The sequence below is a fragment of the Cornus florida genome, unplaced genomic scaffold (genome assembly GCF_030987335.1).
Source record: "Cornus florida cultivar Cherokee Brave unplaced genomic scaffold, ASM3098733v1 CherokeeBrave_3.0.0_Hap2_Chr04, whole genome shotgun sequence".
NCBI classification, from domain to species: Eukaryota; Viridiplantae; Streptophyta; class Magnoliopsida; order Cornales; family Cornaceae; genus Cornus; species Cornus florida.
Genome location: NW_026775574.1, coordinates 83,609,583 through 83,635,943, shown reverse-complemented (window position 1 = coordinate 83,635,943; position 26,361 = coordinate 83,609,583). Strand labels below are relative to the sequence as shown.

The 26,361-nt window shown below is 34.2% G+C and overlaps 1 protein-coding gene across 1 annotated transcript; it reads right to left on the bottom strand.

Moving 5' to 3' along the window:
• Positions 1 to 4,491: 4,491 nt before the first annotated feature.
• Positions 4,492 to 18,581, bottom strand: LOC132303700 (probable serine/threonine-protein kinase SIS8). The gene is made up of 13 exons (XM_059801076.1): positions 17,990 to 18,581; positions 17,019 to 17,459; positions 15,669 to 15,772; positions 13,945 to 15,062; positions 11,839 to 11,879; positions 11,086 to 11,154; positions 10,885 to 10,985; positions 10,189 to 10,267; positions 10,006 to 10,104; positions 5,842 to 5,910; positions 5,691 to 5,740; positions 5,408 to 5,584; positions 4,492 to 5,171 (listed from the first exon to the last, which is right to left on the bottom strand). The coding sequence occupies exons 1-13, from the start codon at positions 18,368 to 18,370 to the stop codon at positions 5,084 to 5,086; spliced, it is 2,817 nt and encodes a 938-aa protein (XP_059657059.1). The 5' UTR covers positions 18,371 to 18,581; the 3' UTR covers positions 4,492 to 5,083.
• Between the last annotated feature and the right edge of the window lie 7,780 nt (positions 18,582 to 26,361).

Sequence of the window (26,361 nt, the reverse complement as noted above, 5' to 3'; positions counted from 1 at the left end):
ACTTTATAAATGTGGAACAACATATATAGTTTTGTTTGTGTAAGCCAAAGAATGAAAAAGAGAGAATATATTTTCTTTTCTTGATATCTCTTTAAGGTTGCTTATCTTGCCCCCATTATGGAAGGTATTGCCCCCATTAAGGAAAGAAAGATAATCTCATTTTTTTTATTTTTATTTTTTAATTTTTGTTTTGCCTTTGCTATGTGGCAAGTGTTTTGAACTAAAGTTTTCTTGTTCTGCATTTTTTTTTTTTTTTAAACCAAAACCTACTATAGAGTTTAAGCAGAACATAAATATAAGCAAATAAAAAGTGATAATAGCAGGTAGCTTTTGCATCAGAACCCAAGAAGCTATTGAAACAACCCAGACATCTAATCAAGAAAGCTTAGTACTCTGGGTACTTCTCCAAGAGAAAATAATTTTTAATTTTGAAAGAAAACTTTTCATCCTAAAGTTCTGAGCATTTATGCCAATTTGATGATTACTCCACTACTCTAAAGATCATGATTAAAATCAAATAAAATAATCCAGGTAAACCAAGATTTGGATATATACCCTTGTGGATCAACAGGATAGTGGTTTTGCATAAACTCAACATCCCAATATGCGTATATAAATTCTATAGATTTACCATTTTAATTTCTACAAGAAAAACCTTGGCCTTAATCATGCCTCTTGGGTTCTGATTCAATAATAGAAATCAAGAAGAAAACATTAAGTAAAGTTTGATAAAGTCGATAATTGTACCTTGATCGAAGATTAAACCATTGGAATACCTTTAAGTCCTTTGTATATTTGCTGCAAAATTGTATGGGACTACTCCTTTGAATAGTTGCTGCAAAATTGCATGGGACTACTCCTTCGGCGATCCTTAATTTGTGACTTTGCGATTTGGTGTTAGACTTTGTCCGCACTTCTTCAACACCATCTTTTTGAAGAGAATGTATTGCCCCAGTTGGTGTTGTGATTGTTGGGCAAATATTACTTCGACTGCAACATAGGTTGTTCACATGAAGATTGTTATGGGTCATGGTTGCGGGTTGGAGTTGGAAAGTGATTTGGTTCATATTATGTGCTTCCCTTTGTATTTGTATGTGCTAAATCAGTTGGACCCGAATCTAAACCACCAACACCAGGCTTCTTTGCTAAGTAATTTTGATAAGCAATCATGATGGCCTGTTTCTGCTTTGCCCACTGGTTGTTTTAGAAACTAGTGGCTTTCTCGGTCTGTGCTCTCAGCTTTGCCAGTACAAGTGCCTGTACAGCATCAGCTAATGGTGGAAAGCTGTTGTGTGAAATCGGTGACTGAGATGCGATTGGAGTAGATAAACCAGTGGCCTGCTGCATACCGCCTAAAGGGAGAGGTGTCATCAGTTGGTCATCGGACTTCTTCTGATTTGTTTATGAGTCCATGTCCGACGATGAGTACTGTAACTCCTCAGCCGTTGGTGTTTCTATAGAAAGAAAATGAAACACAAGATACAAATCTCTTTCATTATTAGAATCGAAACCATCACCACCGCCACCACCATCATTCTTGACTTTAGGGGGCTTCGCTTCTGTGTCGTTGGAGACTCGAGCCGCCATTGCTTGGTGCTTCTTTGCTAACAGAAACTTATAGACGCTGTCGTATAAAAAAGGTGCATTGGCGAAATCTGGCGACTGAGAAGCGATAGGATCAGAGACGCCGGCGGTCCGTCGCCGACTGGGATGAGTTTTCATAACTGATTTGTGAACAAATGCGCGATTTGCCCAATGTATAGCATTTTGCCTATTCAGTTCAACTGCTTGAGTATACATATCAATATCTTGAGAATATTTGTGAGCTGATTAAGCTAAACAACATAATTAGTACAGCGGGATATGCATATTTATATGAACAAGAAAATTAGGTACACCAAATAGCCCACTTAACTCCTAAATAGTAAGAAAATGAGGGAGCAAGCATTAAGGATAATATCCCTCTATAGTTCGAGTAGGAGATAGTGACCAACTATCCAAAATTCATGCAATATATAGACCAGCAACATTTTCCCTCACAATGATTATATCAGTCGTCAAACAACATCTTGCTGAAATTTTTTGTTTGAGCTATGTGGTTCAGCTTCTAGTCTGAACTTCTAATTTTATCAGCTTTTGTGGTATGAAGTATGAATATTTCAGCATCATTGAGCCTTTGAGCTACTGTTAGAAAGAGTAAGAAAAGAGCTACAAATTTAAATAAAAGGTTCAATAAGTCAGTGTATTGGCATAATCAGATTATAAGTCAGTGGAGACTATGTTTAGTTTTGTTTAATAGCAAGAATTGTGTGTGAACTTATGTGGTATCTTATGTGACAAAGATATTCCATCTGATTAAATCTTCTATATCGGTCGATGTTCAAGAACTGGTTGAGGATCTTCTCATGATTTCTCTAGCACTAATGAATCTTGCCTTGTCGAATTACCATAAGATCAAAGGGAAACAGTTGAAATGATGTGTGATTTACCATATGAAAGTATCTGTTGACCATATTTGTTTGGGATGTGTAGTTGGATTCATTTTTATACTAAACAACTATAAGGAATAGCAAGATGTAGATCTGTTACTGTCTCGGATTTTTTTTTTTCTTCCAGCAGAGGGGTTGTAATTTGGGAGGATTTCACTTCAAATGTCATTGACATCTCTTTATTGGAATTCTTACATGTCTAGCAAAGAATTCCACTAGCTTCATTGGAATTCTTTATTGTTTAATTGAGAATAAAAAATAAAAATATTATCACCCACAAACGCATAGAGTTATCCTACTAGCTTCATTGGAATTCTTTCCTAGAATAAAATCAACATCTGTTTTAATTTTATACCAACATCTCTTTCATTTACAGAAAAGAATGATGATCAAGGAAGTTGAGAATTGGCAAGGGCACATGCCAAATTAAATCTCATTTACTCGCCAATAAAACATTGTATTAGCAATGTACTATATAATGAAGTTGATTGCATCATGTGTAAATATATATATATATATATATATAGTATGTGTTTAATTTTTAAAAAAGATTTAACTGTAAAAATCAAGTTGGGACTTAGCATGGGAAACTTATCTTATTAGAGACCCAATGATGTACTTATTTGTGTGTGTGCCTTTTTTTTTTTTTAATGTTATTTTTTTATTTTGCAAATTTGAATTTCAGGATTGCGAGTGGTGCATTTCATAAAGGTGATTTGCTCTTGAATTTGAGTGATTTGCAGCTCACGTCCAAAGAAAACGAAACCGTGTAAGTTTTCTTGCAATTCGATTTATTGCATATTTTGTAGTTGACTTAATAATATGAAAGACGGCGCTTTTGATTAGAATAAGATTTTTTTTTTTTTTTTTTTTTTTTTTCTTCTTCAATATCGGGCATACTTGTTTACAATTCTTGGCAATGGGTATTTTTTTTTTTTTTTCATTGACAAAAAATTCACACACACTACTCACACTGTCATTTTACCACTAACCACTGCGAAACAGAAACCATTATATGGGGTTATTGTTTGATTTGATGTGGTGGTTTGGAAATATTGTGGGTTCAAAGTTGGGGAAGCTAGCACCGTTTCTATGAGAAAAATGCCAACCCTCTCGTCGTCTCCCCTCGCAATCGATGTTAGGTGCTAAGTCACATAATTTTTCTATACGAGTAATGCTCTCACACTTCACACGTGCTTACGTTCTCGCGCTCTCCATGCACACTTTTACTCCTAATCTTACTATGGGTAACTTAAATTTTACCGCTTTCGCGCTCCGACTCTCACATTTGCTCCCGCTCTATGACTTGGGCTTTGGTATTTTAACTGCTCTACGAGAAAATGCCAAAACTATATATAAATAAATAAATAATGTCAAAAACCCAACACCAACTGTGAGAGAAAAAATGTGGTGTGGTATCACTTCTCTTAACATATAATACGATGAATGTTGCCTATGGGAGAATTTAGGGACTAATTTTTTTTGTAGTAAACCCCAAAAACATAGAGTAAAACATGAATAAAAAAAAGGACCAAAGAGTCTCTCCAGTGCAGGAAAGGTCCTGCACAAATCCAGAGGTTAAGATTACATCATCACTAGTTATCCCATTTATCAATTCAATCTCAAACACTGAATTCTGTGCCGAACCTCTCCTGCGCTGAAGAGGATCTTGTCCACCAAACAATTTAAACCTAGATGAATAAACTTGGATTGTTGAATGAGTCTAGGTTAAAGATAATTCAAAGCTTAATTTTTTTAAAGCCAAAACTTGTTCAACCTGAACACAAATAATAGATCCACACAAGCCAACTTGTATGTACCTTCATCAATTGTGACAACAATAATCATTGGTTTTCATTCGTATATCAACAATAAATCTTTCTTTTTGCATTGCTGCAAACAAACGTCAGGAGATAACTTTTTTTCTTTTCTTTTTCTTTTCTTTTTCCTTTTTTCAACAAGACATCATTTGAAATCATTCTTGGGTGGAAATAAGAATGTATACAGGAAAGACATGCAAATATTTCTTTCATTTTCGTTTCTTTTCTGTTTTCAAAACAACCTTCGGAGATCAATCAAAATGTTTTACAATTTCGAAGCTACAAATGCTTCCCTGACTACCTCCAGAGCCACAGTAACTGCAAAGAACTTTTCTTTTTTGCCTTTGAGGGGACTTTCTTACATATAGATAACATTACCCACATTTACCACCGAAAGTAACCTACAAAATGAAAAAGTTTTATGTACTTTATTTTTTCTTTTTCCTTTTTTTTTTTTTTTTGAACTTGCCTTGATATAGATTCAGGTTAACCCATTTTCACTACCAAAAGCTACCACCCAATGGTATCCCCACCTGCACTTTGTGCATTTGTTCAATTCCGAGGATGCCCAGTGTGTTCCTGAACTGGCTGTGCTGAGTCCCCGCTTCGAATGAACCAACACTTCCCAATCCAGTACGCTTTTATAGTTCTTCGAATCTACAAGGTTTCAGAAACTAAAACTGTGCTGCTCTGGCTCTTTGAGCCAGAAGTAGGCTCTCTGTTTTCCATAAACAGTCTCGTTCCTGTCATTTTTATTGTTTGATTTGTATGAGATTATGTTCTTTCAACTAGACGCTGAAGCCGCTGAAGCCGCTTGAGACGGGTGATGAGTTGTCCAAAAGAGGGCCGACATGATGGATCACTGCAGAAGACAAAAACAAGTTGTTCATAGAAAACAAATACAAGGAATGGATTATGCAACTATGCATTTTCTATCACGGAATATATGTATTGATGGATATATGATACAAAATCATAGTCAATGTTTTTTTAAGTATATGAATGTTCAAGTATTTTAAATTCAATCAGGACTGCAGTGAGACTAAGTTCTGAGTGCAATTAGTCTAATTCTGCAAGGGACTGAGGTGGAAAACTTACAGATGCCAACACTCTGTAATTATCTCTGCAACCATTGGATCAACCATTTCTGGAATATCGAGGTGTCTATTTTGGAACCCAACAGCCCCAACAACCTGCATCGAGTTCATCCCGGTCCATGGTATTTGCAAAGTCACCAACTCCCATAAAATCACACCAAAGCTGTATACATCAGATCTGCAAACCCACCAAAATTATCACATTAGCACGATTCAGGACGAAACATTCTAGAATAAGTAAAACGCCAACAGGGGGTCTAAGTTGAACATCTAATATTACTAACTTCTCATTGGATGGTTCATTCCTCAAAACTTCTGGTGCCATCCATTCAGGCTGCAGTTCAATAGCATACATTAAGTGAAGGAGTAAATAACAATGTAATCATAAGAGAGAGCATAGAACTGAATAGAATATTCAATTTTAAATTGCATTACCGTTCCAGCAGTAGACTTTGAGGACAAGAATGTGTGGTGCTGCATACGTGACAATCCAAAATCACAAACCTGCATAGATGTACTTGTTAGAGAGTTGCTATATTTTATGAAATTTCATATTTGTTCAGGGTAAGGGCAGCTTTGTCTTTTCCTTTATTTTTAGTTAGGGATTATTTCTTTATTCTCTTCTTTGTAATATGATATTCTGTATTATACATTTACGCAATACATAACACAACTGTTTTTCTTCCTCTCTCTCTCTCTCTGCAACATTAACATGGTATCAGAACCATTCCAGTTCTGGGCCAAAGATTGCATCGCAGCTCTATTCTCATCTCAATCCATCACAAATTTTGTTCACATCGCAAGAGACCTGTGAACGATCGTCACAACATTCGCATCAACTCCATTCACAACACCATTGCAATCACAGTTCAAACTTGATATTTTGGAAACCCTAATTGCAGAAAATCGCAGCCTTGGTTCATCGCAAAATCAAGCATCATATCGCAGCATTGCCGTCTTCATAGCAACATGTCTCTCACAAAATCACAATCGCGCCCTAGAATCTCTGTTCGCAGCCCAGTTTGAAATTTCTGTTACAATCGACATCGCAATTGTAGCTCTCCAACCTGTTTACAGCAAAATTGAACTCAGTCCAGTTTTGCAGAGAAATTTGTTCGCATTATCTATCGCAACTCACCCAATTGTAGCATCTGTTTCTCACTGCATTGCATCATCGGTTTGCCTCAATTGCAACCTCATCGCTGTCGCATTGCTCGCAGAAATCAAAACCCTAATCTGCAATCGCAGCTATCGCACAGTTCTCTATTATCTCGTAACAACATCAACTTGTTTGCATCCCATAGCGACCCAGAGCTTTCTATTTGGTTCAACCGCATCTCAACTCACAGTATCATTGCAACCCTAATTGCAGACCAGCGCTTTTTCTTCTACTGTTCAAATTACATCGCGACAGCAGAAATTTCATCGCAACAGCAACATTGTCTATCTTGCTTCTCTTCTCTCACTGCACCAATGAAGCAGGCAGTTCCCGTTTCTTCACAAATCGCAGCTCTCATCATTCATTGATAGCATCAACTTCACCAAAAGTTGACATCGCAACTTCAATTTCACAATTGCAGCCTCGTCTCATCTCTTTCGCATTGCATGGACTCTTTTCAATTTCCATAATAGTGCCCAATTGATTAGCACATATAATTGGGACTATTTTTCTACGGGGATTTTGGCAATTGCATATTGGACAGTAGTTGGGCAATAGTAATTTGTCGATTTATTTTAAAGATGGCACAATGTCTTGAATTAGTGAGCAAGGATCTTTGAAATTATCACACTGCAGCAGTTGCACCATCTTGGGATGCATCGTCTTCATCAGCTCCCACGCTGTCACTGATTGTTGAGCAATTGCAGAAAGATCTTTCCACCCTAAATGCTATTTCAGTATCTTCCTCTGTTGGTTTGTCTTCTCCAGCTTCTTCAGGTATATCTCGGACCACTTGGGTTTTTGACTCAAGTGCTACGCACCATATGACTAGTGATTCTTTGTTCACATCTACTTTCTCTCCTCTGTCATCTGTTTTAGTTTTATGCATGCCATTAGCTGGTATTGGAACTATTATTTGTCCTCACTTGTCTCTTCCGGATGTCTATTGCATTCCTCAACTTACTTTGAACTTAATTTCTGTTAGTCAAATAATTGATTCTGGATATTCTGTTTCGGCTTTGCCTTTAATAAGAGTTCAGCTATTTCTATGGCACCTTTTGATTTAGTTCATTCTGATTCTGAAGTGAGGGGACCTGCTTAATTTCTACTAATGGAGGGTCTAGATACTATGTTTCCTTTATTGATGATTCTAGTCGATATTGTTAGATTTATCTTATAAAGCGTCCTGAATTCTTTTCTATCTTTAGTGCTTTTCATGCTATGATCCGCACTCAATATTCCTCTATTATTAAATGCTTAAGACATGACTTAGGTGGAGAATATAATTATAGTTACTTCCTTGATATGTTGAAATCCGATGGCACTATTTAGCAATCTTCCTGTACATAAACTCCCGAGAAAAGCAACGGCACATCATATAGACTGCACATTCTCTTTTGTTATCTGCTAGTCTTTTGAGTATTTTTTTAGGGGGAGGCTGTTCTTAGTGTTGTGAGTATAATCAATGAATACCAAATGTTGTTACCTCTATTCTTTCTCCTTTCGAACGATTGATTGGTTCGCCTCCAGATTATTTTTTCTTGAAAGTTTTTGCTTGCACTTGTTTTGTTCTTCATTATCAGCACGTTCTGTTATGTGTGTATTTCTTGGTTATGGTGAAGGCCAAAAGGGGTATCGATGCTATTCCTTTCTTTTCTATTTCCTAGAGTCCTACCACTTTGAGCAAGTCTGATCTCATTTATATTGATCCTTTTCCTGATGAGATTTCTAGTACGTCTTCTATTGGTGATGTTTCCTCTTCTTCTGCATCGAAATGTTTCCTCCTCTTTGGCAACATGCAATAGATGAAGAGCTTTCTGCATGGGACTTGGTGTCTTTACCCAGTAACAAACATACAGTTGGATGCAGGCGGGTCTATAAAATTAATATCAAGTCCGACAGTTCTAGAACGATATAAAGTCCGCCTGGTTGCTAGAGGATTTACCCAGGAGTATGGTATTGATTATGAGAAATTTAGTTCATGTAGCCAAAATGACAACAATTCGCACATTGATTGCTATTGCATCAGTTCACCAGTGAAGTTTGTCGCAGTTGGATGTTAAAAATGCCTTTTTGAATGGAGCGCTGGCTAAAGAAGTTTATATAACTCCTTTCTCACAGTCGTGGAGAGGTGTGCAAACTTAGAAAGGTATTGTATGGTCTCAAACAAGCTCCTAGGACTTGGTTTGAGAAATTGTCTACGGTGATTTGTGCTTTGGGTTTTCGACCCAGTGATCATGATTCTGCACTCTTTCTTCGCTCTACTTCCGCAGGCAGTATTATTCTTCTTTTATACGTTGATGACATGATTCTGACTGATGATGACATTGACAATATTAGTGTATCTCACTGTCACTCAGCCTGAACTTACCATTGTTGTTTCACATTGTCAGCCAATTTGTATCCTCTCATACTGCTGTTCACTGGACTGCTATTCTTCGTATATTGCGTTATCTTCGGGGTACTTTGCACCAGAATTTATTATTTTCTTCTACATCAGATTTGGAACTTCAAGATTTTTCTGATGCCAACTGGGCAGGGGATTCAACAGACCATAAATCTACCACTGGTTTCTGTGTTTTTCTAGGAGATTCTCTAATTTCCTGGAAAAGCAAGAAAAAAACAGTTTTTGTTTGGCTTAGATGGTTGCTTGATGATTTGGGTGTTTCTTTGCCCGCTCCAACGCTGACGTACTGTGACAACAAGGGTGCAATTCAGATTGCCCACAATTCTGTTTTTCATGAGCGTACGAAGCATATAATTGATTGCCATTTTACGCACCATCATCCTCAGCTCGGCACCATTTCCCTACCATTTGCTTCTTCTTCTATGCAGTTGGCTGACTTTTTCAAAAAGTCCTACACTATTATGGGTTTCAATTTATCTTCAGGTCGGCACCATTTACCTAACATTTGTTTCTTCTTCTATGCGGTTGGCTGACTTTTTCACAAAGTCCTACACTATTATGGGTTTCCATTTTTTACTCGGCAAACTCTCGATTCTTCTCACTGTCACGTTGTGAGTTTGAGGGAGGGGAGGGGGGTGTTTAGAGGTTTATGTATTTTTCATTAGCTTTGTCTTTTCTGTTCAGGGTTACGGTAGCTTTGTCTTTTCCTTTATTTTTAGTTAGGGATTATTTCTTTATTTTCTTCTTTTCAAAACAATATTCTATAATATACAATTATGCAACACGGAATGCTGACTATTTTTCTCTCTCTCATCTCCATGCAATATTAACAGCACAAACAATATATTGGAGAACTTTCAATGATTTTCCCAAAACATAAAATAATGCAAGTATATCTGAATTAAACTTACAAAGTGCTAGGTAAATCAGAATGTGGTTATGCATTTCATATTTAAAAACAACTAACAGCAATATGGATGACCAAAGAACAAAGGAAAGAACTTATAAATGCCAAATTTTAATTTGATAATACCTTAACAACCCAGTTTTTGTCAACTAGGAGATTTGGAGTCTTTAAATCACGATGCACAATAATTGGATGGCTTGTATGCAAGTAATTCATTCCCTTAGCCTGCAAAAATTAGCGAGCTTCACTGAAAAAAGGAGCTGAGCAGACAAAAGAAACAAAAGCAAAACAAAATTCTCTAACTTATACCACATCAAGAGCCATTCGCATTCGCCTCTTTTCATCAAGTAGAATATTCGGTCGATGCAGTAGCTTAAACAAACTCCCCCTGCATACAAATGAACAGGATTGGGAAACTCCAAAAAGAAAAAAGGATAAAGTTCTACTGATTTTACTGCAAAATTTATTTTCATGCACGGAAGGCAGTAAAAGTTTGGGAGATCCTTCAAATCACACAATCTTATAATACATCTCCTAGGAAAAACATGTATTATACTACCAAAAAAATTCCTCTAGATGAACCTGGTTGACAATTTCTATCAAACATGTGTTTCCCTGCTTCCAAAAAAAAGGCCTGCATATGTAGCATGCACATGTGCTCACATGACACATGCACATATGTTTTTGTGCCGTACTTATATTTTCAGAGTTTATCCAATAATAAAAGATGTTTTATTTATGATGTCCGACAAATATCCCTCAGGACACGGACTGAAGAAATGGAAAATCATGGTCCAGAATGCAAGGGTTACAAAAAGAGCACAGTAACTAAAAAAAGAAAAAGAAAGAAAAATTTATATCATATAGGTGTGCAAACTTCAGAGCTAATGCCACTTAAGATTGTAACATATGAAGAAAAGGAGCTACAAGCCTACAACAATCAATTCTTGGAACAATAAAGATATAATTTATCTTCTAAAGCTTTAAAATGAAAATGATATCAACCTTGGTAAAAACTCTGTCAGTATGGAGAGATTTGGGGGACGAGTAACTGCTCCCATGAAAAGGACAACATTAGGATGTCTCAGCCTCAACATGATTTCAACCTGTACAACAAAACCAGCAGGTATCAATTTGAATTTTTAGAAGAGTATCATTAAATCATCAGTAACAGTGTACTGTAAGATGAAAATTTCAGAAACTAACTTCACATTTAAACTGAACCAGTGCATCGCCTGAGATATCTTGGTCCATGAATTTCTTTACAGCAACTTCCTGTCAAGCAATACCAATCGTATCGCATTATCAGAATTATGAAATGAGGTTTTAAACGGGATGAACCATATAATTGTTATCTGCAAATTATATAGTGAGTCACATATTGTTGCTACCCAAAAGCAAACCATACATTTGGGTAATGTAACTGCTAGTCTTCATAGCAACTAATTTTATATATTTCTTAAAATGAGCAAAGAGTAAGAAATAAGCCAAGAGATGCGGAGACCATATTAACCATAACAGAATAGAAAATTACTGTTACTCAGGAAGGCATGGATGGGGCTTCTTAAATTCTCAATATTAATAGTATATTTAGCCCAAAAAGGGACTGCACATTATTAAGAAGTCACACGCTACTTTTAGAGAATGTTCCATACTAATCCAGAGAAAGATAACTTGAAAAAGAATTTAGCACAGAGGCATGTTATAAAAATATTGAATCAACCACAACATTTCAATGAAACGTGTTATACATATTACTGAAGCAATAAAAAATTAATTAATTAATTAATTAATTAACTCTTGCAAATCAATGATATTGTTGTACTGCATGATATATAATATATAATATATAGATACATATGTACAAACATTTATATAAAACGTTCTGGGAGCAGAAGTGCAGAACAACCCAAAAACTGTTTTGCAGCATCATTTCAACATATATAGAGTATAACTTACGGTGCTATTCCAATCTGCACGGTAAACCTCACCATATGAACCTGCAAAATAGGAAATCGCATGCACTTAACATCACATTATCCCAAAACATATATGTATATATTTTTATATATATAATGCAGTGATAAAAATAAAGCAATATATAGATCCCATCACATTCAAAAGGTCGCTTCCATGACTACTTAAGTAAATAAAGTGAATGGAATTCCAGGGTCAGAGGTTCCAAAGACATCCCAAAATATTTTTATTAAGCAGAGTAAGAAGATGATCTACCCCCGCCAAAGATTGTATTGTATATTCCAAACTTTTCAGTCAGTAATGAATAACCTGGAAAGTCAGAGAAGTACATCCAAACAGGTTCTCAAAGAATAATATTGATGGGATAACACATTTATGTTATCTGAATTTTGAAAGCAATAAGAAATGTTTATGCATTCACATATGTGTTGCAACCATTTACTGTCACTTTTGAAAAAGCATCAATCCACGAGAAGGGTAAACCTATTTGCAATACATTTTTAATGCCTTCTCCACATCATTGCTAAATGAAGTGATTCCTGAAAGGAAGCGGCATGCCATTAAAGGATTTTTTATTGTCCATTGACAAGTAGTATAAAGATGAGGTCAAAAGATATTAAATTTTGACAAGAACAAAATATCCTATTAATTACTACATTTTATCGGCTTTTTCATTTGAAATATTGACCAAAAGTCTATCAAAGATTTTGTTTCAATATTCTATTTTTACTTATGGTTGGATATAAAAGTCATCCGTTAATGATTCAATATTCTATCTTTACTTATGGTTGGATATAAAAGTCATCCGTTAATGATTCAATATTCAATATTCTAGTAGCGACGATCAAAAATATAAGTAGGAAAAAAAAAAGAAAAGAAGAAAAGGTAAGGGAAAAAGAAGAAGGAATGACTCAAAGATTCACCAAATCAACCTAGAGCAGAGAAAAGTGTACGTGAGGAATAAAGAGAATTAAAGAGCATGTGCTTAATTCAGAAAATCTACAGGTTTGGTACGAAGCTGATACAACCATAGTTGTTAAAATCCCAATTCTGGATCTTAGAATCGTATGATTCTACAACCCCAAATTGCCAAACCGATCCCGATCCCATCCAAAATCTCTGGAAAGTAGAATCTCAATAGGATCGGTAAAACCGGAAGTGGGATCGTAGAATCGCTTAGGATCTAACCATCCTACCAATTCTACTACATCGTGCGTTTTTTTTCCTTCTTCCGCGTTTATTTGGGCCTACAGTTAATTTTGGACTAAAAAATTTAATCATTTTAAATATAAAGTCCAACTCTTTAACCCAATTACATTAAAAAAATTAAAATTAAAAAACAAGAAACAAAGAAACGACGTCAATGTGGACACGATCAACTCTGAAATTTCTTTTTCAGTACAACGAACAGAAAGAATTTTATTTTTCCACCTATTCTTTGTCAATTCTGAAACAAAAATAAAGAAAGACTGCATTTTTATTTTATTTTTCATTTGTTCTCTATTTTGTTCCTTTTTTTAAACCAAAAAGTAAACTTTTCAACTAAATTGCTCACAATTAGGCAACTAAATTGTACTTTTCTCTCTCTACTAGGGCTTTACTTTAATTTTTTATCAAAAAAGATTGTTATGCTGGTTTTTTGTTGAAAACAAGAAACTGATTTTAAGTGTTTGTCATGTGTCTTAGTATCTTTTAATGTTAATTAATTTTGCCATAGTGTTTGATTTGGTTATTTAGCCTTATCTCTACTTATATCAAAAATAATTTAGAAAGTTAGTTAAGTTACTTTTCTAATAGTTTTATAGAATCTTACAATTCTCGATCCAATCTTATGATTCCGATCCTATGTACCCCTCATCGATCCTAAGTAGAATCTCGATTCTAATAACCTTGGATACAACACAATACTACAAATATAAACCCAGTAGCTAGCATCATGCATACATAAAACTGAAAGGATATGTACATCAAATCGATATAAAAGATGAGAAAAGATAAAACTATCCCAGCATTACGCAACATTGTAATAAACCAATGTTTCAAGTTAGAATGGATTCTTATTCTTCAATGAGAGAGAATAACACTTACCAATACCAATGCGTTCTCCAATCTGAAGATCGTCCCAAGGAATTTCCCATTCCGCAACCTCACCCAGATTGGCCATATCTGTCAATCTTACACCAGATTCTTTGTCTTTTCCAATGTTATTTATAACCTTTCCGATTTTATCCTTGTGGTAACATTCACCATCATCAGCAAGGGCATTTTTAGGTTTGCCTTCATAATAATTCGCTCCAGAGAGCATCGAAGTGTCATTAGATTGTTTCCCGTGCAAAGCTCTTGCAACCATTCCTGATGAATCAACAGAAACAACACCTTCACTCATGTCACCAGTCTGTATCAATTCATTAGCTCCACTACTAACTAGCACAAATCCCTCGCTTGTAAGATCAGAAGGTAAAGAGTGTCCAGAATTAATGACACTGGACCTCAATTCTAGCTGTGCTGCTGACTCCCCCAAGTAATTCTTTTGATTGCTGTCACAATAAGCATTGTCAAAGGACTGTGCTCCAATAGAGGGTATAAAAGATTGCTTTGACAAGAACATTTCTGGGTAATATTGAGTCCCATCATCCAATTTTTCACCATTTAACAGATTTATTTTCTCAAGCACTTTCTGTTCTCTCAGATCCTGGGGATTCATATCCAAGAACAAATCTGGAGGAGGTGATGCACCACTCTCCAACAAAACGGCATGAAGTTTCTGAGCGAACTCTGGGTTTTTTGATGCAGTGATGATGTAATTAGAAACATCTTTAACTTTCATCTTTTGTGCAGCTGATGATTTCCCAGTAGCACCTGACAAGCTTTCATGTGATCCGCGTAGTGATGGAAGAAGCTTCCCGAAATCATGCTCAAACCTCTCTGTTTGATTTTTCTGAAGAAGATTCCCATCAACCCCCTTTAATCGAACACCTGCAAACGATGCTTCTAAATTTGAACTGCCAATTTTGGTGACTCCATCGATATCATATGAAACTGGTGCTGTTCCAGTACCCTTTTCGAGTACTGGACACGAATGCTTGACAGTTCCAGCGATGTCTGCAATAGTCCTCATATCTAATCCAGAATTTTGAAGATGACCACTGGGCACCTCAGCAGGTATTAGAGTGCCTGGAGCACCCATTAGGTCAATGATGTATTCACTGCATCATTCAACAGTCAGCTATATCATTACCATACTGTTATCGTTGAAAGTTTTAACCACAAAAATGTTCTTTCTGGTAAGAAGGCCAACAAACAGTTGAAGGAAATATGAAATAACCAAGATAAGATTCATGCAGTATACCCCATTAACACTAACTTTAACTACCTACATACAAAGGAAATGCAAGTCCAGCGACTTCGAAATAACATGTGTCTGCAAATAATGAACCCAACATGTGCAGATGACAGGTGTGTTTAAATTTGCATTTCAAATACAAATCACGCTTCCAATTCTGAAAGAAGTACTATAACAAGTCTCATAGGGGAAATGACTATAATTACAAAAATTGTGAAATAATTACATTTGAAAAAATATAAATTTGTATAAGTACACACACACTTGCAAGGGTGTTAATAAAATTAAATCCTACAGCATGCAGAAGAAGTTTGTAAAGCTCTTATCTGCAATTCTAGAAGTTAGCAGTATATAAAGTATGAACATCTGCTATCTTTGAATTAAACACCTCATGTCAAAAAATTGGATTTCCAAAACTCAGAAGGTATCATATAATCATTGTTAGAAATATGGAGCAGGAAGTAATTACCTTCCATTATCGATTTTAATCAAGTTTACAGCTCCTTCATCAGTGCCAGTATAGTAGCTACCTTTGACCAGCATACATGGAAGATTGATCCTATCAGCAAGTACCTACCACCCACAGTATAGTATCATCACATGCTTCAGTTAAAACTTCCTAAGTGAATCAGAATATAAAGAATTTCTATAGGGTAAAATGACAGTATTCATTTCACTACAGAAGAAGGAAACAAAATGATCCAAAATCAAATAATTCTTAAACAACCAGAGTTATTTTCTGAACTTGAGCCATTCTCCAATGACTGAATCACAATATTAATCTACCAATAAGTTAAGTTAATCAACACATTGATCTGATAAAAAATAAAATGGAAAAGGAGATGAAACGCATCAACCCAATGAAAACGTGGTTAGAAATCAGGCAATATTATAACTTCCATAACTAGGAAAATGGCTATGATTCACTTAAGTTCGTGGAAAATGGATTCTTTCAAGGAAGCTTAGTGAAGTTTAAAACCATGATATTGGCCGTCAGACAGACTAATGTCATTTACACTGACAGACTATTGTGGACTTTCATACAGAATTAATATCTCATTTTCACAGTAAAAATTCCATAAAGAAAACTTGTGTAGAATATAGTTGTATGGATTAGGTTTGCTACCAAAAAAGAAAAAGCAGTAAAAAACACTTTCAACAAATGAACTTTAAACTGAATAATAGAATGAAGGGAAAAAAACGTTATTATCTTACAAGGTTTTACATATGTTTTGGTTTAATGATATGAACTATATACTTGTATTAAGGACAAATTTTCCTATATTTTTTAGCTTACAAGTTTTAGGACATTTCAGGTGTAAATTCAAAATTTTATGATGAATGGGAAGTTTCCATGTGCCTTTAAGTTTTCACGCAAAGTAAACCATTTGGCTCCTTTAGTGGAAAGGAGTACATGAGTACCGCATCAACTTTTTTAGCATTTTAGAAACTAGAAAACAAAAATTAAATAAATGCACACATCTATTGCAACGTAGCATACTTCATGTCATGCAATGTGGTTAAGAAGTTTCAGCCACCAAAATAAGTTTCATCTTAAAAGTATAGTAACATCTGTCTCTTATTGTGTGATAAATATATGAGCAATATATGAGGTGATAAAACAAGTCTAAATATGCAGCGCGCCAGACTCAACTGCTTTGCTACCCTGACCACATGGCAAAACAATTTTGCCAACTCAAGAAATGTAACGTAGGCATACTTTGTGATACAGAAAAAAGATTATGTACATCCTAATGAGGTAAAAATGCAAATTTTATGCCATTGAGTCAATTAACAGTACATAAGAAACTCTTCCAACCTTAAAGAGCAATGCCCTGTGGCGTGAAAGTCCAACATCAAGGCAGCCAAGGGGAATGATAATAGTGTTCAGAAAGTTCCGCAATTCATTACTCCTTTTATTCCACCTTTTCATCATTTCTTCAGCATCACTGACTGGACCACCCATTCTATCAACAACAAGATCAGCAATTTTTTGGATCAAACTATTCATATTTGGTCTCTGCTCCAAAACCTGACACTCCAAATGTATCGAACATACTCTTTCCTCAAGCTGTCGTAATTCAGGATCAATTGCCCTGTTCACTAAAATAACTTCATAATCAATATTATCCGAAACAGATACTGCTTGAAGATCCACAAGCATCGGCATTTTCCCTTGTGCTACCGAATTGGGGGTAATGCAATATACATCATAGAACCCATCCATCACTTTCTCATCATAATTTACAAAATTATAACTCTGCAAAAACCAAATAGGACATTTTCCCCAATTAGCTGAAGTCCCAATAAAAAATAAATGATTGACCAAACCAATAGATAAAGGAGTAACTAAAAATAAAATAGAATAACAATAAATAAAAACTTCGAAGTAATACAACTTCTATGAAATGCAACAAATTTCATACTAAATCAAAACACAGCTACAAAATGGGTGGGTGGGGGAAGATACGTACAAAACAACTAATCCTAACTAACCTTGATTGGGGGAACTAACCTTGATTTATATGATTAGCAAAGTTAATAATAGGAAAGTTCAAATTACCATAAATCCGGAAATAAACCAACTTTATACATGAATCTCTATATCTGTATGCTCCCATGAAAAAAAGAAGAAGGAATTGCAGCTAATCGAAATACGCTAGAAATGTGAATAAAAAATATAAGATCTAGAATTCACGATTTGAACTAATTTTAACCTAATTCATCAATCAAAGCAATGGAAACACAAATTGAGATCACAAATCGAATGGTAAACAAGGTTAAACATACCCAATATCGAATCGACTCCACGAGGGTTTCAGACGGCGAAAACCCCAAGCTTATCTGCTTAGCAGCCTTGATCTGAGCCGTCTCAGCATCTTCTCGCGCATCTGGATCGGACACACTGATCGCAAGCGCAAGTTGCACCTGAAATTCCTCCTCAAAGAAGTTAAAATCAACGGAATTCTCCGCCGAATCGGAGACCCTGGTGGTCTCAAATGCCGCCGAAGGAGACGAGGAGGACGCTAACGAAGGCGACGGCAACGACGTCGTCTGCGGCTGTGGAGGGTTAACCACGGGTCGATTCTCATCAGTAGGGCTCAATCTGTGATTGTCTTGGAAACCACCTCCGATGTGAAGCTTCCGAAACAGATGTTTCATCTTCGACATGGTCGATCGAGTTCGAGTCGCATCCGATGAGAGGAAAGAGAAGACAGAAACTCTTTCTCTCTCTAGTTTCTCTCTCTACTGGTTTAACCTAAGCCCACTTGGCTGAAAGTAGATGATTCTCTTAATCTGCGCACCTTCTTCGTCAAGCTACCTCCACTGGAATTAAATTAACCGCTCACCATTCCCTCCAATACACAGTATGTATAGCCAAATTAACAAACACTGTTTATATACATAAGATATATATATATATATATGTATGTGTATATATATATACATGAATATGTATGTATATGTGTATACTGTATATGTATTGTATATGTGTATACTGTATATGTATTGTATATGCATATATGTACAAGTCAAGGGGTATATTATGTATTGAGATAATAGCATTTTTATTTTCTAATAAGGATATTGAAATAATAGCTGACTGTCCATTATCCTCAATAGACCCTACTTGATCTAGCCGTTCTTTTGGTGAAATCATGATTTGTGATTGTTTATTTGTTGGGACTAGGAGTGCACAAAAATCCGGTCAACCGAAAATTCAAACCGGATCGGACAGTTTGGTTTGGTTTTCTAATGGTTTGTTCAGTCACGGTTCTAAATTTGTAAAATCGTAAAGATACGATTTAGTCACGGTTTAAGGTTCTTTAGGACCGAACCGGACCGCTATGTTATATATATTTATATATATGTTAAATTATACAATATATATAATATAATATAATCCTAAAATCTAAATCACTTATAAGTTTTTAACAACTATCAATCCTATGGTCCAATCTTAATTCTCTTATGTCTTATCAATTTATTTTTTTTTTTTTTGAATGGCTGAATTTTGAATCGTGACTGTTGTTTGTTGTTGAATTAGTAATTCTAAATGCATTAAGTTATTAGCAATTCTCAATTTATTCACTTCAGTTCCAGAAGTGATGAAAAATAATAAATTAAAAGTTCTTGATATATTAATATTTAATGTTTTGGTAACTTGGTTTATTGTTGTACATGTAAATTTTGAAATATAAACACTTTTGTTAAAAAAATAATAATAATAATAAATAAATAAATAAAAAACGTGGAACCGAACCGGTTTTTCACGATTTGGTTTGGTTTGATTTCTTTGGTCAAATAGTTTGTTTTGGTTCGAAATTTTATAAAACTATTAGAATTGGTTTGGTTCCAACCAGTTCAAACTGAACCGTTTGCACACCTAGTTGAGACTTCTAGGCAACATGGACAAGGGAAAAAAATAAAAACCCATGAAATATGACTCGGACAAGGCATAGACACAAATAACATAAATACAAATTTTTATTACTATATTTATTAAGACAATTATGGTATTTATAAGATTGAACCGCCCCAACTTTCCCTCCCACCTCTCTCTAACCCTCTCTCTCTCTAATGCCCATTCGTCTTCTTCACTTTGTGCCTCGGCTCCCTTTCATGGGAGTGGGGAGATGATAACTGCAATAAACTCGGTGTGTTTCAATAAGTGCGTTCCGTGAGTATTTTTTTTGTTACACCGTTTTTTTTTGTTCGGCTATATCTGTTCATGTTGGATTCGTTTTCGGCTCACATGGGCAGATCTATTGTTTTCTCCATCTAGATCTCCAATTTAGGTCGGTTTTGGTTTTGGTTTTGTCCCGCCTAGATTTGATTTTTTTTCTCCTTGATTTGATCTTGTGCGGGGTTTTGGGTGTCGAAGCGCCATGTGGCTATAGTTTTGGAGCTATTGCCTTGATGATGGCGTGACCTTTAGGTTCCTCCGATTTGCTGCGTTTCTTCCATGGTGGTTCCGTTGCAAAGTTTTAGACTCTATTTTCTCCACAGATTTGGAACATGTTCTTCATTTTATTTCTTTGTTTCATGATATGTATGCCTTTTCTGACTTGACTTTTTGCCAATGTACTGTTGTTGACTTGACTTTTGTGCCTTTGAAATGATAAAAAAAAAAAAGAAAAATTGTGGTATTTGAATTAATTTATAATTTTAATACTAAAGTTATGTAAGTTAAAATATGGAGTTATTCAAATATAAAAAATATATATTATATAGTATGATATTAATTTCATATCTTGTCATTATGATTTTTTTAATTATTATTATTTCATACTGTGACGTATATAGTGTCATTAAAAAATAAAAATAAGAAAAAACACTTTGATGTATTGTTTCTAGATTCTAGTTTGTTTTATATAAAGCAAAAGTGTTCAAAATGTGTTGACCATGAGTTTTTGATGTGCGGACATTGTCCAGGATCAAATGTCTAAAATAATTAAAAGAATGTTTTTAAATGAGTAGTGATATTTGGCCCTAACTGGGAGAGTGAATGTACTAACTTACAAACTTTGATCGGTCATCTTTACCAAATATAAAAAAATAGAGAATCCCAATTTCGTACATTATGCATACATGATCATTCAAAAGTTTTTAGGTAAGACAAATCATTTTAAGTTGTAGACCTAAAAAATATATATATACATATATATTAAAAAAAATTTAGACACAGTCATGAAGTGTGGAATACACGTCTAACAATTTTCATGAAGGGTCAATATTTAATAAGATGTTCCACGCGGAACCCGATGCTTTCTAGAAGCGTTTGCACTTGGCAGGTTGAATGGAAATCGACACATGACATCCCCTGGCTTGGAAAACCTGTGAAATTTAACTCTATCATCAATGCAAATATAAAGAACTGGACTCCATAGCCCTACCACATTTAATATGACTTTGTTTTTTCATGATTCTAATTAAGGTGCATCATTATCGAATGTACTTTGTGATCACAATGAGTAATTCACTACGTTCATTATCAAAAAGAAAAAGATAAAAAAAAAATAACAATAATTAAAGATCACTATATTATACCATCAACTTAATTTGTTGGCAATGTTAAAATAAGAACATAATTAATATAATTTAGCTCAAAATATTATCAAAAAATATTGTCATGCACAACATTTTGTATGATAAAATTAGACGCTTTGAAGGTAATTTAACAATTCTTGAAAATTGCATAGCAAAAGTTTGTATATATAATTGTCAATATGAACAATTGAACATGTTATATTAGTTTATGTATATGTTGATATATATAGACAACTATAAATATGAGTATACATGTATATACATATAAATTTGAATATGTGGTATATGCATGTTTGGGCATATTCTCGTCGGTGCATTTTTGGAATGACCTGTGAAAAAATAATCGCTTAGTCATTGTTAACCTTTTTAATTGCCACGTGGAGCTAAAAAAAATAATGAAAACAAGGTCTCAAATGGATCACCATGTTGAATGAAACTCACTTTAATAAAATGGATTTAGTTTTAAGAAAAGGAAGATGGGTCAACATGCACAGTTGATAATAGACTTGAAAATGTATGTTATATTCACAAAGTCCTAAAATCCTACCAAATCATCAATTCGAATTATTGAGATGGTGATCCATCATATTTCAATGCTTGAAATGGTTTTAAAAAAAGTTCCAATAAAGTGAAATCTAACATAATACTTAAACTGAAATTCTAGTTGTGACTTGGAAGGGTGGAATCCTTCGAGTTCAATTTATACACATTATTTTTAGGGATGGACTCAGAAAATAATGTGAGGGAGGGACAATAATGAAAATTTTAAATAATTTCTGGGAAGCAATGGTAATATTTTATGGATATATGCTTGAAATAAAGCATATTAACAAGGATATGTTTTTACTATAAAAAAAATATATATTCAGGGAGTACCCCTCAACTTGCTATAGGTCCGGTCCTAATTATTCTAAATTAAAATGTTAGGAGGTAGTCGTGTCTTTTTTGTTAGATTTATAATTGTGGTTTAAACGTTACTTAATAAAATATTCGGGATTATTCAGATATTATGCTTACGTGGTACTCTAGGCCTTTGATTTAGAATATACTTTTAACGTAAGATATGAAAGAATTAATTAGAGGATCCACTTCGGACTCGAAGAGAGTGTGAATATACAACTCAAGAATAACAATAACAATATCTCTTCATTTATTTTAGGTTTTAGCTTAGTTCTAATTCTACTTTACTCCTAGTGCAATGTAGCCCTTAGTTTTAGCTTTGGCTCTAGTTTAGTTATCAATGGAGTTCATATTTAAGTAGGTCTTATTTTGGTCACACTAATATGCATTTTCTTCTTATTTATCTTCACTACACCATACTGCATTTGCATCTTCACCAGCACATCTGTCTTGTCACCAACAACCAACTGGAAAAATTTTAAGTCCTTTGTACCAAAGGTGGTCTTTGCATAAATTCCTTCCTAGTAAGGCAGAAGCAATTTCACAGTAAGACTCTCCTTGCAACTGTTTGACCATCTCAAAATTAGGTCAAGATCTGTCTCGACGAAGGAATCCGACACACCATCTCAAAATTAGGTCAAGATCTGTCTCGATGAAGGAATCTGGCATGCTTGTGCACTCCAAGTCGATCGAGCTAGAAAATGCAAAACAGTCATTTCTAGTCTGTATTTTTTTTATTTTAATTTTTCTGATTAGCTAGGTAAGTACTCACACACTTTTTTTCCATCCTCGAACTCGAACCCTCCCCTCCTCTTTGAGGATGGAGATGTTATACCATTGGACTAAAATGCCCTTTGATTCAAGTCATGTAAGTTGCTTTTATTTTTCTTGCAAATTTATGTGAAACAATTTATAACAAACCAAGCACCTGAAAAATACTAAAAATAATTTAGTTTAAAATATAAACAAATTGGTTGTATAATTTGGTCTAGAAATATAGAATAAAATATGGCATGATTTATGATTCATGTGATCTATCTCTTTACACTAATCTCAATATCAATCCAATCTTATAGCTTTTTGTGAAATATTTATGCTTCAAAGTTCTAACCATTCTCAAACCAAAACACCCGTGCTCCAAGTTAAAGCCTTTATTACCCTTATACCTGAATAGATATTGGGTGCGCCGTGCACGTAATGTCATTAGTATAGTCATTCATTCAATCACAATGCACTCATTTTTAAAAAGGTAGGCCTATAATCTGAAAACAAATTTTAAGAATATATACTAAAAGCATTTTTCTCCTATAACATAATACAATATTGTTTAGAATATCATAAAGGACTATTTAATAAAACTAAGTATTTTTTAAATTTAATTTTCTGAAAAGTGAATAAGCTGATCTTTACTTTTATCACTCTTACTAACCTTTATAAATGTATATGAATAACTTCATAAGACCCTCCATATTTAAAGAGAGACACCCAACATCATAAGTATTTTCCTTAAAAGCAACAAATATGTGGCAAAAAAAAGAAGAAAATTAGGTTCAAATTTATATGATATAAATGAATATGCTGTTTGAAGGCTTTCCCTTGCCAATTAAGTCTCTGCTAACACTAATTGCTTCCTCATCTTTTTGTTTAAAATGTCTATCCTTCTTTATCTCTAACAACTAAGTACTTATTCACTTCAGATATGGACTAGCGAGTTTCTCGCTGAACTTAGGTGCTTCAAAGGTTTTAGGTTTGGGATTCGAGTCCCCGTTGGGTGTTCTTGGAGGCTAGTACTTGCTGCCCCTGCAGTGTCTTACCCGATCTGCGTGGGAAGGCACTCTTCCGAGTTTTCGGAAATTAGTCGAGTTGTTGAGGGGACCTAAGAATTCGTGTCTTTCCGGACATCCCGAATTAATTAAAAAAAAAAGGAAAAAGAACTAAGTACTTTTTGTCTAGATGCTTGGAACCACTAAATATTTTTTGTTGTTTTGTAAAAGGAAGACTGCTTCAATAATATATGAACCTTCAACTATAAGGTTAAGACTTAAATCCCAAAAATTAAAAATACAGTTTGCAAATTGCATAGTAGTTTCATAGAAAACAGTTTGTATAATCAATCACCTCAACGCAATATGTCTTTAAACTTAAATGATACCGTAATTTGCGGATGAATTACGTGAATCTAGATACAAATGATCAGAAAGTCCATAGTAATTATTGTGTGAGTTAATTCTTTGGTTTTTAATTTTTATAAAAATTAAAAAAAAAAAAAAAACAAATTTGCAAACGGAAAACAAAGTAGTCTCAAGTCAACAGTTTTCAATTTCGAACTGTTGAAGTGAATTTACTGACCTACAAATTTTGATTGGCCATCTTTACCAAATATAAAAAAGTGGCGGATCCCAATTTCGTACATTTTGCATACATGACCATTCAAAAATTTGTAGGTAAGACAATTCACTTTAAGTTATCGAGCTAAAAAAAAAAAAAAAAAATTTAAAATTTTAGACACAGTCATAAAGTGTGGGATACGTGTCTAACAATTTTCATGAAAGGTCAGTATTTAGTAAGATGTTGGACACGAACCCGATGCTTTCGTAGAAGTGTTCGCACTTGGCAAGTTGAAAGGAAATTGACACTTGACATCCCCTTGGCTTGGAAAACATGTGAAATTTAACTCTACCATCAATGCAAATATAAGAACTTGACTCCATAGCCCTACCGCATTTAATATGACTTTGTTTTTTTCACGATTCTAATTAAGGTGCATCATTATGGAATGTACTTTGTGATCACAATGAGTAATCCACTCCGTTCATTATCAAAAAGAAAAAGATAAAAAATAATAATAATAATTAAAAATCACTATATCATACCATCAACCTAATTTGTTGGCAATGTTAAAATAAGAACATAATTAATATAATTTAGCTCAAAATATTATAAAAAAAATATAGTCATATACAACATTTTATATGATAAAATTAGACATGTTGTAGGTAATTTAACAATTCTTGAAAAATGCATGGCTAAAGTTTGTATATATAATTGTCGATATGAACAATTGAACATGTTATATTAGTGTATGTATATGTTGATATATAGACAACTATAAATCTGAGTATACATGTATATACATATAAATTTGTATATGTGTGTATATGTATGTTTGGGCATACTCTCGTCGGTGCATTTTTGGAATGACCTGTGAAAAAATAATCGCTTAGTCATTGTTAACCTTTTTAATTGCCACGTGGAGCTAAAAAAATAAAATAAAGAAAACAAGGTCTCAAAATGGATCACCATGTCGAATGAAACTCACTTTAATAAAATGGATTTAATTTTAAGAAAAGGAAGATGGGTCAACATGCACAGTTGATAATATACTTGAAAATGTATGTTATATTCACAAAGTCCTAAAATCCTACCAAATCATCAATTCAAATTATTGAGATGGTGATCCATCATATTTCAAAGCTTGAAATGATTTAAAAAATAGTTCCAATAAAGTGAAATCTAACATAATACTTAAACGGAAATTTTAGTTGTGACATGGAAGGATGGAATCCTCTGAGTTCAATTTATATGCATTATTTTCAGGACGGGCACAAAAAATAATATGAGAGAGGGACAATAATGAATTTTTTAAATAATTTATAGGGAGTAATGGTAATATTTTATGGGCATATACTTGAAAAATAGCATATTAACGTGGGTATGTTTTTTACTATAAAAAAATATTCAGGGGTACGCCTCAAATTGCTGGAGATCTGTCCTTGATTATTCTAAATTGAAATGTTAAGAAATAGTCGTGTCTTTTTTGTTCGATTTAGATTTAAACATTACTTAATAAAATATTCATGATTATTCAAATATTATCGTTTAGGACTTACGTGGTACACTCTAAGCTTTTGATTTAGAATCAACTTTTAACGTAAGATATGGAAGAATTAATTAGAGGATCCACTTCAGACTTGGAGAAAGTGTGAATGAACATACAACTCAAGAAAAAACTATAAACGAAAAGAATTAAGACAACAATAACAATATCTCATAATTTATTTTAGCTTTTTAGCTTAGTTCTAATTCTACTTTACTCTTAGTGCAATGTAGTCCTTAGTTTTAGCTTTGGTTCGAGTTTAGTTATCAATGGAGTTCATATTTAAGTAGGTACTTTTTATTGGTCACACACACTTGTATGCATTTTCTCCTTA